Source organism: Ranitomeya imitator, chromosome 5 (assembly GCF_032444005.1).
Source record: "Ranitomeya imitator isolate aRanImi1 chromosome 5, aRanImi1.pri, whole genome shotgun sequence".
In the NCBI taxonomy this organism is placed as follows: Eukaryota; Metazoa; Chordata; class Amphibia; order Anura; family Dendrobatidae; genus Ranitomeya; species Ranitomeya imitator.
This window is the reverse complement of record NC_091286.1, coordinates 581,006,950-581,022,604: the sequence shown is the minus strand read 5'-3', so window position 1 is coordinate 581,022,604 and position 15,655 is coordinate 581,006,950. Positions and strand designations below refer to the sequence as shown.

The window sequence follows — 15,655 nt, the reverse complement described above, 5'->3', positions numbered from 1 at the left end:
ATTTATGACAAATTAAATGAAGATAATAATACCAAAGAATTTGTGATTGCAATCATTTTCAGGAAGAAACTGAGTATTATCTGACAGAATTGCAGGGGTGTCAGTACTTTTGGCCACAACTGTATGTAGTTTCCTATGAACTTGGAGATCATATAATCAGAAAAGCATTGCCCTGACTGCTATAAATATGTATTATGGAATTAATCAGCACATAACGCTGGGCCTAAAATCTACTAATGTTCAATCTTTTTTTTTTTTTTTTTTTATCAGATAGATTTTTATTATCCGCAAAGAATAAACAATCAGAATATTTCTCATGGCAATGTTTCATTAAACATTTACAGATAACTTTTTCCCCCCCGACCCAGAGCCCCCCCACCCTGCCCAACCCGAGACCTCAGCCAGAGCCACCCCACTTCCCATCATCATACAACCATTTGAATAAACATCCGTTATATTTCCATTGAATACTAGGTTCCCTATATTCTCATTTATCATCCTAATTCAAGTCCATCCACGGTTGCCACAGCTTGTGGAAGATGTCCAGCTTATTCCTTTTGGTGTAGATACTTTTCTCCAAAGTAAGTATATGCTCCGCTTGCTTAAGAAAGTCTCTTCTTGTTGGAGGTTCCTCTCTAATCCAAAATTTGGCGATCAATTTCCTAGCAATGAATAACAATCGTGCAATAGCTATTTTAAACATGTTGTCCGTAACAATTTCCTCCACATATCCCAATATGCAAGTCAGTGGAACCCTAGGGACAGAACATCCATACACCAGTTCAATACGATTTAAAACAACTATCCAGAAGGAGGACAGTCTAGGGCACTGCCACATCATATGCAATATCCCCGCCTGGGATTGTGAGCACCGAGGGCAGTCCGAGTTCTGCCTAAGCCCAGCCTTGAACAACCTGTCAGGGGTTCTATAGGCCCTATGGATTACGAATAACTGTGATAGCCTGCCTGGTTCACTCATTGATATCTTGGGCACATATTCTAGGACCGACTCCCATCTATCATTGTCAATTATTCCCAATTCAGCTTCCCATTTCCCTTTGGCTCGGATGGGATATTTTTCCAGGAAAGAAAAAAGTAGAAACCCATATATTTCTGAAATCGCCCCCTTCGTGCAGCTATTCTTAAGGATATAGTCGAGCATGAGATCAATCTGTACCACTATGGCTCCCCTTTTATTCTGTGCCTGATAAGCATGAGAGATACGATTATACTGGAACAATTCAGACCGTGGCAACTGAAATTCTTCCTGCAACTCCTCAAATGTTTTAAGTCTGCCCTGACTTATCAGCTGCCCCAGCCATTTAATACCTGCTGCAGACCAAAAGTGAAAACCCTCCCTCTGCCTAAATTCCGGTAGATAAATGTTGTCCCAAATAGGCGAGAATCTGGTGAACCCACTCACTTCCCTAATGAGTTTGACTTTTTCCCATACTCTGTGAATTAATTTGATAGTGCACCCCTGTGAACCCATTTGTTTGAATTGTCCTCCCTCCAAACTGTCACTCAAAACGTCTGCCTGTAGTAAGAACCTCAAGCTATTAGGTATTTGCACACTCCCTGCCTCCTCCCCCCATCCTTTGAGATGTTGACACTGTGCTGCTAAGAAGTATAGCCATGGATTAGGAAGTGCAAGACCCCCCTCTGTTTTGGCCCTCTGAAGTATCTCCTGTTTAAACCTAGGACTCTTTCCTCCCCATATTAATTCCCCAAACAAAGACCTAATCTTACGGAATCTGCATTGTGTAATCCAAATGGGAGAGTTAAGGTACTGTCACACTAGACGATATCGCTAGCGATCCGTGACGTTGCAGCGTCCTCGCTAGCGATATCGTCCAGTGTGACAGGCAGCAGCGATCAGGCCCCTGCTGGGAGATCGCTGGTCGGGGAAGAAAGTCCAGAACTTTATTTCGTCGCTGGACTCCCCGTAGACATCGCTGAATCGGCGTGTGTGACACCGATTCAGCGATGTCTTCACTGGTAACCAGGGTAAACATCGGGTAACTAAGCGCAGGGCCGCGCTTAGTAACCCGCTGTTTACCCTGGTTTCCAGCGTAAAAAAACAAACAGTACATACTTACATTCAGCTGTCTGTCCCTTGCTGTCTGGTTCCTGCCTTGACTGCTGGCCGTAGTGAAAGCAGAGCACAGCCACAGCAGTGAGTCACCGCTGTGTGACTCACTGCTGTGCTGTGCTTTCACTTTCACTTTGCGGCCAGCAGTCAGTGCAGGGACCAGACGGCAAGGGACAGACAGCTGAATGTAAGTATGTACTGTTTGTTTTTTTACGCTGGTAACCAGGGTAAACATCGGGTTACTAAGCGCGGCCCTGCGCTTAGTTACCCGATGTTTACCCTGGTTACTGGGGACCTCGGGATCGTTGGTCGCTGGAGAGCGGTCTGTGTGACAGCTCTCCAGCGACCAAACAGCGACGCTGCAGCGATCCGGATCGTTGTCGGTATCGCTGCAGCGTCGCTAAGTGTGACGGTACCTTTATGTAGCACGTACAACAACTGTGGCATTACAATCATCTTTAAGAGGTTCACCCTACCAACCACCGATAAATGTAATTTGTTCCATGCCGCAATCTTGGTACGAATTTTCTGCATTAATGGACTTAAATTCAGTTCCTCAAAGGTAGTTAGAGGAAGAGCAATCTGAATACCCAAATATTTGAATTTTTGAACAATCTTTAATTTTGTGGTTATCGCCCTCTCTCCACTGCCCATACTGTCCCCCTCAATCAACAACATACAAGACTTATCCCAGTTTATTGTGAGACCCGAAAACCGACCAAACTCCTCAATCAAAGCAACCGCATTGCACAGGGACCTTTCAGAATCCTCCAGGAACAACAAAATATCGTCAGCATATAATGCAATTTTGTCTTCCCTCCTACCATAGATGTAACCTCTAACCTCCTGAGCACCTCTTATTTTAGCCGCTAACGGCTCCACGGCCAGAGCGAAGAGCAACGGGGACAGCGGACACCCCTGTCTGGTACCCCTAAACAGCGGGAAACTCTCTGACAAATTATTATTAACTCTAATTTTTGCCATTGGGAACGAGTACAGCAACTTAACCCAGGAGATGAATTTTGGACCAAACCCCAGGCGATCCAGTACCGACCACAAGTAACTCCACTCCACACAATCAAAGGCCTTGTGGGCATCTAAAGACACCACAACTCTTTTTCCGGCATTGTCTGCAGGAATTTGCATATTTAAAAATAGCCTTCTCAAGTTAATTGCCGTGGATTTATTGGGCATAAAGCCAGACTGGTCTGGGTGAATCAATTTATCGATCACTTGGGTCAGCCTGTTCGCCAGGGCCTTCGCCAAAATCTTTATGTCAGCCGTTAGAAGTGAAATTGGTCTATACGACTCCGGCTGTTGAGGATCTTTATCAGCTTTAGGAATAACCACCACGATGGCCTCTCTCATTGATGGGGGCAGCACTCCCCTCTCCAACGACTCAGAGAACACTCGCTCCAATTTGGGCATTAACTCTGCATTAAGAATTTTATAAACCTCTACTGGGATACCGTCCGTCCCCGGAGCCTTGCCCCCCGCCATATTCGCCAAAGCCGCCTTCAATTCTTCCTCCCCAAGCGGTCTATCCATCCACTCCCTTTCCTCTCTACCTAGTCTGGGTAAGTCAACCTCTTTCAGATATCTATTCATTTCCTCAGGACTTTTATCCACCCTAGAGGAATATAATAATGTTCAATCTTTTAAATGAAATCTTTAGTTGTAGTTTTCTTTTGCGTAGTTTGTGATTTCGGAAATAATTGAAACTGCCATTAAAGTATAACTAACTATAGGCCGGTAGATCTGTCACCATAAAATGCAGGATCTTCAGCGTATGTTTTCCACGGTCCTAATCTAAGCGCTTTACCACCAAATACCTTAGACGACTTCTCTTATCTAATCACTCACATCACATTTCTTAATGCATGTTTGGCCTGCCACCGAGCAGAGACGTATAATGGCCCGATTGCGAGCCCTACAGACGCGATCGTTCTTCTACCTCAGGCCCGGAGCCGTGTGCGTTGTGACGTTGTGCACTCGCTTTCCGGAAGCATCCATCTATCGTATTCTCCTCATCTGCTCATTCTGTTCCCATTTTCCATTGAATACAGAAAGATTCCTCTCCCTTGGTGCCATATTTAGAGACTAAGGGTCCTGTGTGTGATTGTTAATTTAGGCGGGCATCATGTGAGCCGCTGGTCACAGGGCCACCCGTACAATTCCTGCTGCAGGGGCCTGTGACAATGGAAGTATTTGTTAGGTCCCATCAGATGCCAGAATCTCTCATGGGCATCCTGTCCTCCGTTTAGTAGTTTTTTTAGTCATTTTTTTTTTACACTGTTTATTTGGGCTGTGTACATCCATTACAAATGCAGGACACTCCTGTGTCCTACCATATATGAAGGAACATGTCTGGTCTGTAATATAATATTAATGACTTCTGCGCGGTCTGTAATTATATGGAAAAGCTACAAGGGGGCATCACATGTTTCTCCCCTTGATTAGTGTTTTCCCGATGACAGACCTATAGTACCAGCACATCATTCATTATCCCTCTACAAGTGGGAAGTGTGAGGGGAGGGCGGACTGGTTTTCTTTAGAGCCCTGCAGAGAATGGGATCTTATGGGTACTACATGGGGAAACCATGAAAATTGTCCCTGTCCAGAAGGAAATGATCTTAGAGGGGCCACCTGTTGGGGGTATCTCCGGGGCATGTAAATGTCCGACCCATTGGCAAGCCTTGTAACATGACTAGGGATATTCGTCATACCAGGCGCCCATCTGCTGACCCATTTTTAGGTTACCGACCCCTCATCAATGTACAGCAGGGTTTGGCTGAGTGAATGTGATGCCGCCTCTATGGCAGGGAAAATAAAGAGAATAACAATGCTTTTAACCAGTCAATCCCAGTTCTTCACTGATGAGCAGCAGCAGTACCCCGAAATGGGCGTCGTTACTTGGAGTATGGCTTGGTTGATCTCCCTAGTCATGTTGTAAGGTCCATTAAAGGGTTGGACACAGACTTACAGAGCAGCTGCCCTCCTATAGGTGACACCATCATTTTCTTGCTCACAGAGCTTTCCTATGCCTTATAGCCAGGGCTGTGGAGTCGGTAAGCCAAACCTCTGACTACGACTCCAACTCTGACTACGACTGTTCAGTTTTCCTGACTTCCGACTCCACATCCCTGCTGATAGCTTCCTTCCACCTGTGATAAGATTCATTGCTTCTAAACCTGTAATAAGAGTAGAACGCTGAATATACCGCAGCTCCCTGGACAGACAAGACCGCCATGAGGTTGTCAGCTTAAATATTTACTCCATTGGCTCCTGTTCTTTCCCCCTGCCGCTCCAGTGCCGGCTCTGCACTGCTACTTCCAGTTTTTGTTGATATCGCCGCAGTGATGATGTCTTAACGACATCAAGTGACCTCTTTAGCCAATCACTGAGATCATAGGTTTGGTTTTGCTCTATAGGCGTCATCGTTAAGCCCAGTGATTGGCTGCAGCGGTCATATTATGTTGACGTGATGTCCTCACTAAAACCATTTCAACAAAGTCTAGAAGCAGCTGCAAAGATGGAACGGCAGGAGGTAAGGACAGATGGAATTGTTATCTTTATGTACAAGAAGCCTATGAAATAAAGTACACTGGACAGCCCCTGTAATGTGTTATACTGTACCCCCGGGCAAACATGTCCCTGCCACTGTTCTATCTAGAAGATGAGCTTATCTGATGATTTTCTCTTCTTACCTTCCTTCCCATAGCAAATCGCCTTCAAGCACCTCGTACAAAGAAACCGGCAAAACGAACAACTGAATCAAACTCCTCCCGCTCTAAACTCCACCATCAAGCTGCCATTCATCATTGTGAACACAAGCAAGAAGACGGTCATAGATTGCAGCATTTCTAGTGACAAGTGAGTACAAAGAAGTGTTAATCCTCAGTATGGGCTCCACTACGAGCTGGTCTGCTCCTATTTTTAAGTCCAAATTTAGGCCTGACTATTTTTATAATGAACTAGATGGCAGCCCGATTCTAAAGAATCGGGAGTCTAGAATCCATATATACTTTATTTATTCAAATGTAAGAATAATACAATTAATAAATAATAGTAAGAAAGAACAAAAATAATAGGCAGTATATGGAGAAAACACCAAACAAAAGTTCAAAATTGGTGTGAAAATGTCCCTGAACCACTTCACAACTAAATATATATAGTTTTGGTAAATGGTATTATCATTTTTTTGACGAAATTCGGCAGAAGCTTGAAGAGCAACGTCACTGGGCCCGCCTCCACGCAGTAGAAACTTGCTGTGAGGTAAAAATTCAAAAATCACACCAAAATGGCGGGCGGAGTGTGTCACAGTACGGCACGTTTCTGATTGGTCGCTCTCAGCAGGCGGCAACCAATCAGACACTGGACACTGTTGACGTCACTTATCTCCGGACATTAGCTCCGGACATTAGCTCCGGACAGGAAGTTGGCACAAATTGCAGGAAGTAGTATTCTAGGCAATTATATATTAGATTATCTTGATAAATGATATATTTTTGCCTGCGTGCTTCCACCACTAGTGGGCGCTCTTAATTAACATTTACAGCTAGCATAAAGAATCAAAGGTGTGTAGTGAGCTCCCCCTAGTGGTGGGTGCAGGTTGTCCTATAACAAGCTAGCCACATAAAGGTGTATTTTTATAATTGTGTATTTATGACATCTGCCCTCAGATTTATGAATGAATATATATTGGTAAAGACAGTCATAGTCCAATTTATCCTTCCATTTACCCCGTATCAATCACTATTTTTTTATACGTTCCCACTCTCGTACATAATCGTTCGTCTCTAGTTTGTGTGATTTTTGTCGTTTCATCCCGGGCTGCGTGTTCTTCACAGGTTTGAATATCTTTTCAATTTCGACAACGCCTTTGAAATTCACGACGACATTGAGGTTCTGAAAAGGATGGGGATGTCCTTTGGCTTGGAATCTGGAAAATGCACATCAGAAAACTTAAAACTTGCCAAATCTTTTGTACCCAGAGCTTTGGAAGGATATGTGTCAGGTGGGTGATGTTATTGCGAGGGTAAGCCTTGTATTTAGAGGGGGTGGGGAATAATTTTTGCAATTGTGCTCTATTAGAAATGTTCTACTGTTTGTTTGGTTTTTTTTTTTTGCTATGACAAACTTCAATGTGACCTGTGCTCACTGGGCCAGCGGAATGAGCTCGCTGACGGAATCTCAGTTAACCCATTCTACCACAAGCAACACAGTGCATCACAGAAGCTGAAAAACCTTTAATGAAGTCCAATTACTTCAATGCATATATATATATACATTTTTTTTTTGTTGTTTATAAGTTTGCAGTTTTTGCCGTGAGATCTCGGGTACCAAGCTGCAAAGACATAGCGCGGTGTGACTGTGCGGGTGCAGCAGGAGCTTATATATTTTATTGCAACCTGCCGCAAAAACATTGATGATTCTTCCACACTTAATATCCTCCTCCTGCATTCTGCCTTTTCCCGGTGGTCTCCATGAGGAGACCCCTGCTGTTCAGACTGTTGCGGGCAGTTAAAATGAAACTTCTAGTAGGTACAAATAGGAAAAACCAACCCTGGGCGTGATACAAAGAATATGGGACATTAAGTGAATTGTCTAGGCCCCATCTCCTTAGAAGAAGCTCTAAAGTATTGATTTGCGTTGCAATTAAATGTACTCTATTGTTCTCCTTTATCAGCCACTGAGCTGGTGCTTTTGCAATGAAATTAACGACTGTAAGTTCAGAAAAAATGTCTGCCGCCATAATCCTGAATTTATCTCGTACATCTGCACTTTCGAGAATTTATACATGTATTTAATAATCTGCCTCTAGGGTTACTAGCCCTTTAAATATCACTTGAATTTCTTATTTAGGCGCCAAATTTGCAAAGCTCTGATAGGGAACTCTAAATTACTTTGTTGATGCTGAAAGAGTTAAAAAGTGAAGTGATCTGGCAGGGTTTGGATGCATGATTGCAGCATACAAAGCCACTAAGTGGTGGGGGCTCCTTGGTCTTGGGCATTGTCTGCAGAGCTGGCTGTAGACAGGCCCTGCATATTAACAGGGACTGGGCCATTCATTTCCTCCCCGGTGCCATTTCTGCTCAATGAAAAGGGCTTTTCCTGTTGATCACTCAGAACAGTCTGTCCACTGAAGGGAAATCCCATTCACATTTACTGGGCAGCGTGATCCGGTATTATGTGCCTAATGTAGAGCTCTGTCCTCAATGCCAGATACACAGATTCCATTAGTATGCATAGTAACAACTCCTATAGCATCAGGGTAACCGTACTGTCAGCTATAGCACTGGGACAAGGTCTCGCCATTCGTCTAGATTGTCTCCATGTCTACCAATCTAATGCTCAATGTTCTTATATTGAAGGTGTGGGGTCCATATTTGGTATAAAATAATAGCTATAAGTAATTAGCACTTGTATTGATTAAATGAGTTGCCTAACACCACTAATTTGCCCATTTAGACGAGCCAATAATCAGAGAACAAGAAATAATAGGAACGATCATTCTGTCAGCCAAGCTAAACTGGCCAGCAATATCCCAAGCAATGCGGTTGCTCAGTTTTTAAAGAGGATCTGTCCTTTGCTAAAAATAAATTTGAGTTGGATACCTTAAAAAATCCCCTGATCTTGTCAAACTTTTCCGTTTTACTTTGGATTTCTCATTTGCAGAGATATTCACATTTTATGATATTTGGAGCGCAGTATGTGACATCTCTGCTTGCAGTGTAATTTTTTGTAAGTTTCTTCTCTGGGGACTTGCTCTTTCACTTTTCCTCCTCAGGTGCTGTCAATCATAGCTCAGCAGCTGGTCTAGTGGTCTCGGAGTGAGGGATGATGATAGCACACACCCTCCGTTGAACTGCAATCTGAGACTTCACATATTGCACACCAAAACCATAATTTGAATATCTCTACATTGACGAGACTCAGCACAAAATGGAAAAGAGTGGCAGAATCAGGGGAACTGAGAGATTTTTATAATGTATTTAGCTACATTTTTTTGAGTAAAGGACTGGTCATCTTTATGTAGGCAGGTGTAAAAATCAACATTTTTGGCAGCACATTGTCCTGATTAAATATACGCTGCCGAGAACATAGGGGAACAGAAGTATCGCATGTATCTGCATACAATTTTTGTCAGCTTGTGTAAGCGGGCAAGTAAGCGACCGCACATCAGCGGGGATATATCTAACTAGCTATTGAACCCGTTCTACGCCCGGGTAGCGAGCATTTATATTGGTATATGGTCTCCATCCTGGTATGTGCTGCTCCATCCTGCGTCCCCATCCTGTCATGCGCTGCTCTATCCTGCGTCCCCATCCTGTCATGCGCTGCTCCCATCCTGCGTCCCCATCCTGTCATGCGCTGCTCCATCCTGCGTCCCCATCCTGTGATGCGCTGCTCCCATCCTGTGTCCCCATCCTGCGTCCCCATCCTGTGATGCGCTGCTCCCATCCTGTGATGCGCTGCTCCCATCCTGCGTCCCCATCCTGTCATGTGCTGCTCCATCCTGCGTCCCCATCCTGTCATGCGCTGCTCCATCCTGCGCCCCCATCCTGTCATGCGCTGCTCCATCCTGCGTCCCCATCCTGTCATGCGCTGCTCCCATCCTGCGTCCCCATCCTGTCATGCGCTGCTCCCATCCTGCGTCCCCATCCTGTCGTGTGCTGCTCCATCCTGCGCCTCCATTCTGTCATGTGCTGCTTCATCCTGCGTCCCCATCCTGTCATGCGCTGCTCCATCCTGCGTCCCCATCCTGTCATGCGCTGCTCCCATCCTGCGTCCCCATCCTGTCATGCGCTGCTCCCATCCTGCGTCCCCATCCTGTCATGCGCTGCTCCCATCCTGTGATGTGCTGCTCCCATCCTGCGTCCCCATCCTGTGATGCGCTGCTCCCATCCTGCGTCCCCATCCTGTTATGTGCTGCTGCATCCTGCGTCCCCATCCTTATGTGCTGCTCCGTCCTGCGTCCCCATCCTTTCATGTGCTGCTCCATCCTGCATCCCCATCCTGTTATGTGCTGCTCCCATCCTGCGTCCCCATCCTTATGTGCTGCTCCCATCCTGCGTCCCCATCCTTATGTGCTGCTCCATCCTGCGTCCCCATCCTTATGTGCTGCTGCATCCTGCGTCCCCATCCTTATGTGCTGCTGCATCCTGCGTCCCCATCCTTATGTGCTGCTGCATCCTGCGTCCCCATCCTTATGTGCTGCTCCATCCTGCGTCCCCATCCTTATGTGCTCCTCCATCCTGCGTCCCCATCCTTATGTGCTGCTCCATCCTGCGTCCCCATCCTTATGTGCTGCTCCATCCTGCGTCCCCATCCTTATGTGCTGCTCCATCCTGCGTCCCCATCCTTATGTGCTGCTCCATCCTGCGTCCCCATCCTTATGTGCTGCTCCATCCTGCGTCCCCATCCTTATGTGCTGCTCCATCCTGCGTCCCCATCCTTATGTGCTGCTCCATCCTGCGTCCCCATCCTTATGTGCTGCTGCATCCTGCGTCCCCATCCTTATGTGCTGCTCCATCCTGCGTCTCCATCCTTATGTGCTGCCCCATCCTGCGTCCCCATCCTTATGTGCTGCTCCATCCTGCGTCCCCATCCTTATGTGCTGCTCCATCCTGCGTCCCCATCCTTATGTGCTCCTCCATCCTGCGTCCCCATCCTTATGTGCTCCTCCATCCTGCGTCCCCATCCTTATGTGCTGCTCCATCCTGCGTCCCCATCCTTATGTGCTGCTGCATCCTGCGTCCCCATCCTTATGTGCTGCTCCCATCCTGCGTCCCCATCCTTATGTGCTGCTCCATCCTGCGTCCCCATCCTTATGTGCTGCTCCATCCTGCGTCCCCATCCTTATGTGCTGCTCCATTCTGCGTCCCCATCCTTATGTGCTGCTCCATCCTGCGTCCCCATCCTTATGTGCTGCTCCATCCTGCGTCCCCATCCTTATGTGCTGCTCCATCCTGCGTCCCCATCCTTATGTGCTGCTCCATCCTGCGTCCCCATCCTTATGTGCTGCTCCATCCTGCGTCCCCATCCTTATGTGCTCCTCCATCCTGCTTCCCCATCCTTATGTGCTGCTCCATCCTGCGTCCCCATCCTTATGTGCTGCTCCATCCTGCGTCCCCATCCTTATGTGCTGCTGCATCCTGCGTCCCCATCCTTATGTGCTGCTCCATCCTGCGTCCCCATACTGCCTCTGACCCGCTCGGCGCCGAGTGCTGGGGGGCCTGAGCAGGCGGGGACACCGGCACGCTGTGGGGGTCAGGTGCCGGTATCGCCGCCAGCTCAGGCCCCCCAGCACTTCCTATACTCACCTGTCTGTCCCGTTCCATCGCTGAGTGCCGCCATCTTCCCGGTCTCCTGGCTGTGACTGTTCAGTCAGAGGGCGGCGCCGGCGCGCATTAAGTGCGTCACCACGCCCTCTGAACTGAAGGTTACAGGCCGAAGACCGGGAAGATGGCGGCGCTCAGCGATGGAACGGGGACAGGTGAATATAGCTCATACTCACCCTCCTGGCGGTCCCTGCTTCTTTGTTGGAGATCGCGGTGTGCGTTCAGTGTGAACGCACACCGCGATCTCCCGGGAGCGTCACTCTGTGAGGCCCAGACTGCGCCGGCGCTTGCGCCTGCGCAGTCTATAGAGGCTTCGGACAGAGTGACGCTCCCAGCGTTATATTATAGATGGTCTGATGAGCCTTCAATATATGACCTGGATTGACCCCCTGATAAGACATTAATGACTGCTCTGAATTTGTCATACAGCAGATATATGGGTCATATATCAGCATTGCCTGGGATTTACCACTACTTCTATTACTGTGCAATTCACTATGTATAGTATAATCTCTCATTACAAAAGCCCACCTCTGTGAAGTGGTAGGATGAGCCACGAATATTGTAGCAGCACTGAAACCAACCGGATCCAATGGCTGCCATCAGCAGATGCACGTAGCTCGGACAAGGGCAAGGTCGGCCTCTTCTCATAACAGTTTAACTACATGGGAACTACAAGTTGGCACCTACCAGAACGAGGAACTGCAGTTGTAAGCACATCATTCCTGAGGGTCATGGCATTGCGTTCTCATTCCCTCATTCTTAAGGTCTTGCTAATCATATCTTAAATCACAAGTATTAGCCGGCCATGAAAGCATCTGGGTGCATCAGTGACATGAGTGAGAACAACCCGAGTACTTGTGTGATGAGCGGACATACCAGGCACGATGTAATGTCAGGGAGCCAGTGGAATAAGGAATATGTGTATTGGGTATGATGGAGAGATGGACAGACATCTGTCTGGGATGATTTAGTGAATCCTGCTTTGAGCAGGAGGTTGGACCAGATGATCTAGGAGGTCCCTTCCAACTCTACCGTTCTATGGGAGGAGGAGACAGTTAATAGAACATGTAGTGTATTCTTGGTCTGATAGGAACTTACGATACTGGTTTTAGTTGAACTAGGGGTATAGAAGTACCTCATTTTTGTGTGATCATTAATGAATTGGGCCATTTTTGGTATTTTCTGTCTGTAGACATGGCCTCCGGGACATCTTGGGCAGACCAAGGACTTCCTTTCAGCACATCTCAGACTGCCTCCGCAGCGCACACTGCTGGCACTACTACGTACTCACACTCCAGGTATGGTTATGTCCAGAGTTGCGATAAACGAGCGTGCTCGGATAAGGTGTTGTCTGAGCACACTCATGTCCCAATCGAATATTTTCGGCGTACTCGAAAAGAATTCTCGAGTTGCTGCGGGTGCATGTCACGCGGCTGTTCGACAGCTGTAACACATACAGGGATTGTCTAACAAACCGGTCAATCCCTACATGTGTTGCGGCTGTTGAACAGTAGCAAGACATACAGCCACGGTGACCCAAGCACTTTTTTCGAGCACACTGAAATTACTCAATTAGGACCCGTGCGTGCTCGGATAGCACCTTATCCAAGCACGCTCGCTCATCACTAGTCCAGATCATCGGGACATAATACACATGTATTGATTTACTTTTAATGGTGATGTACAGAATTAGAAAACAATGGCCCCGTTCCGTAAACTGTGCCACAGCTAAAAGCGTGTGAAATTGCATCTGCAATACCAGTCACAATCAACTGCACAGATTCTGGAAAGCAGCCATGTTTTTCTAATCCTGTAAAACCCTGATAGTAGGCTTTCAGATAACTCCATTCTTTTCCTTCTTTGTGTTTTGTTCTTACAGTGTGAACACTGGATTATTTTTTGACGCTGACCTGTCATTGACTAACAGCAGCCACCACTCCAGCTCTGGAACATCCCACTATACAGAATCTCGAGGTGAAACCCCCTGTTCATTCGATGATGACGAAGATGATGAAGATGACTCTTCCTCCTTGGAATAAAACAGAAGTGCGACACATCTGAGTGTTTGTGAACGAGTGTATTAATAGTTTAGTCTTCCAACGCAGTTTCGATGGGAGATCACATCGGGATCAACAAAGTTTTTTGTTTTTTTCAAAATGAGAAAACGCAATGTACGCTGTCATATTTCACGATGGCGTCTTGCCAGTTGAGAGGTGACTACACTTGCTCCAATAATGCCATTTTGATTGTTGGACTTTTAGACACTGTGTCTGCGAGGATTATGCACAGGGTATATTGACGGACCTGTATGAGCCGGGAGAGTGAGCGCTCCTTTACCTGCAGACTGTCGGAGCGAACACTTCACTGCCTTCGAAAATTTAATGCATCTTTTGTAAATTCCTATCTTACTCTTGAAGCCACTTCAGCAACACAGAACACCCAGCTAAGCTAAAAGTGACGCCCCAGCTAAGCTAAAAGTGATGCCTGCCAACGATCTGTGGGAAAGATGCTGCTATGTTCTAATTCCTGCAGTAACGAAAATCGGAGGACATTTCTGTAACGGAGCCTGTCTTGTACACAAAGGATTTCTAGTGCCATCCATACAGAAAAAGGGAACACTGTGATGGAGAATGCTGACAAAGATTTTTTTTTTTGCGGTTTTATGTCATGACCATTTATCCCCAACTTTTTTTTTTTACTTTTTTTTTTTTTGAGTAATGAGTGACATCACAAGGGACATTTCATCCATTGTAATAAGTGCTGCATATGATCTCATGCTGAGTCCTGGAGGCACATTTAATGTGTCTTACCTTACCGCCTATTTTCCCGCACATACTAATCCGGTCTTCACAGGATTTGGGCGAGTGAACATTGGTCCAGGGTAAAATGGCTGTCTCTGCCACATGTAGGAAATGAGTATAGTCCTGTATAGGTTTATTGTTCCAAACCTGTTCTGATCGATACCTGATCCTCAAGCGCTATGGTCGCCCATAATTGTCATTCATCTCTACCAGTTTCAACTTTTACCCAATAGAAAATGATCTAACTCAATATAGGACTTTGGTGGTGTCATTATTTTCTGAAAAATATATGTTTTAGAGTCTTTTCTGTCTGCTGTATTTCTCGAGCATGCATGTGATGGCGCGGGATTCTCCTTGAGTTTGTTACATGGCGCTCCCATTAGTCATCCAGTCGTGCTCTTTATCTGTACACCCCAGTGCCTATTAGATTTGTTAATTACGTGAAGCATTTCCAAGAAACGTGAAATAAGGGCTCCATTGCATATGTCTTTATTTAGAAAGTACCCTGTAGAAGGCTAGTTTCACACTAGCGTTTACCTGATCTGCGGCGGGCTGCGGACTTCCTCTGTGAAGCCCCGCCCTCGGCCGCACCTCCGCCGCTAGCTCCGCCTACTTCATGTGGCCTGCGTACCTGCTGTATGCGGATGCTGCCGCATGCGTCGTTTTGACGATGCGGAAAAAAAAAATGCTACAGGCTGCGTCCTCCGCTGGTCGCCGCATCGTCAAAACGACACATGCGGCAGCATCCGCATACAGCCGCACGACCTGCGTACCTAATGTTAAAGGTAAGAAAAAGCAGAAGTCCAGCGCGGGTGATGTCCATAAAAAATACCTTTTATTCCATATTCGTTAAAAGCACATAAATCCAAAGTCCATCTTCATATCCATAGACACAAAAACGGGTGATTCATACCAGTGACAGTCACAGGCTTAAAGTGCATTAAAATCATTATGATTTTAATGCACTTTAAGCCTGTGACTGTCACTGGTATGAATCACCCGTTTTTGTGTCTATGGATATGAAGATGGACTTTGGATTTATGTGCTTTTAACGAATATGGAATAAAAGGTATTTTTTATGGACATCACCCGCGCTGGACTTCTGCTTTTTCTTCAAACTACTTGCTGCACTGCATGATCCGTGCGCTGGGCCTGAGAGGAGGTGAGCTGATCTTCGTTGCTTTTTCTTTTCTAATGTTAAAGGTAGGTACGCAGGCCGCATGCAGAAGTAGGTGGAGCTAGCTGCGGAGGTGCGGCCGAGGGCGGGGCTTCATGGAGGAAGTCTGCAGCCCGCCGCAGATCAGGTAAACGCTAATGTGAAACCGGCCTTAGATGCCGTTACTTCAAGACTATATCCTCAGGATAAAGGGAGTTGTAGTGCTTGTTAGAGTAAGGGTCCATTTATACTGCAAGAC

At 46.4% G+C, this 15,655-nt stretch overlaps 1 protein-coding gene across 2 annotated transcripts in view; it reads left to right on the top strand.

Moving 5' to 3' along the window:
- Positions 1–14,542, top strand: part of TFDP2 (transcription factor Dp-2) — a 105,005-nt gene extending 90,463 nt beyond the window's left edge. For both annotated transcript variants that reach the window (XM_069727876.1, XM_069727877.1), the window contains exons 8-11: positions 5,814–5,965; positions 6,943–7,109; positions 12,632–12,737; positions 13,319–14,542. In XM_069727876.1, coding sequence (XP_069583977.1) covers positions 5,814–5,965; positions 6,943–7,109; positions 12,632–12,737; positions 13,319–13,478 — 585 coding nt within the window. In that variant the 3' untranslated portion in view covers positions 13,479–14,542. The remainder of the gene's footprint in view (positions 1–5,813; positions 5,966–6,942; positions 7,110–12,631; positions 12,738–13,318) is intronic.
- The last annotated feature ends 1,113 nt before the right edge of the window (positions 14,543–15,655 follow it).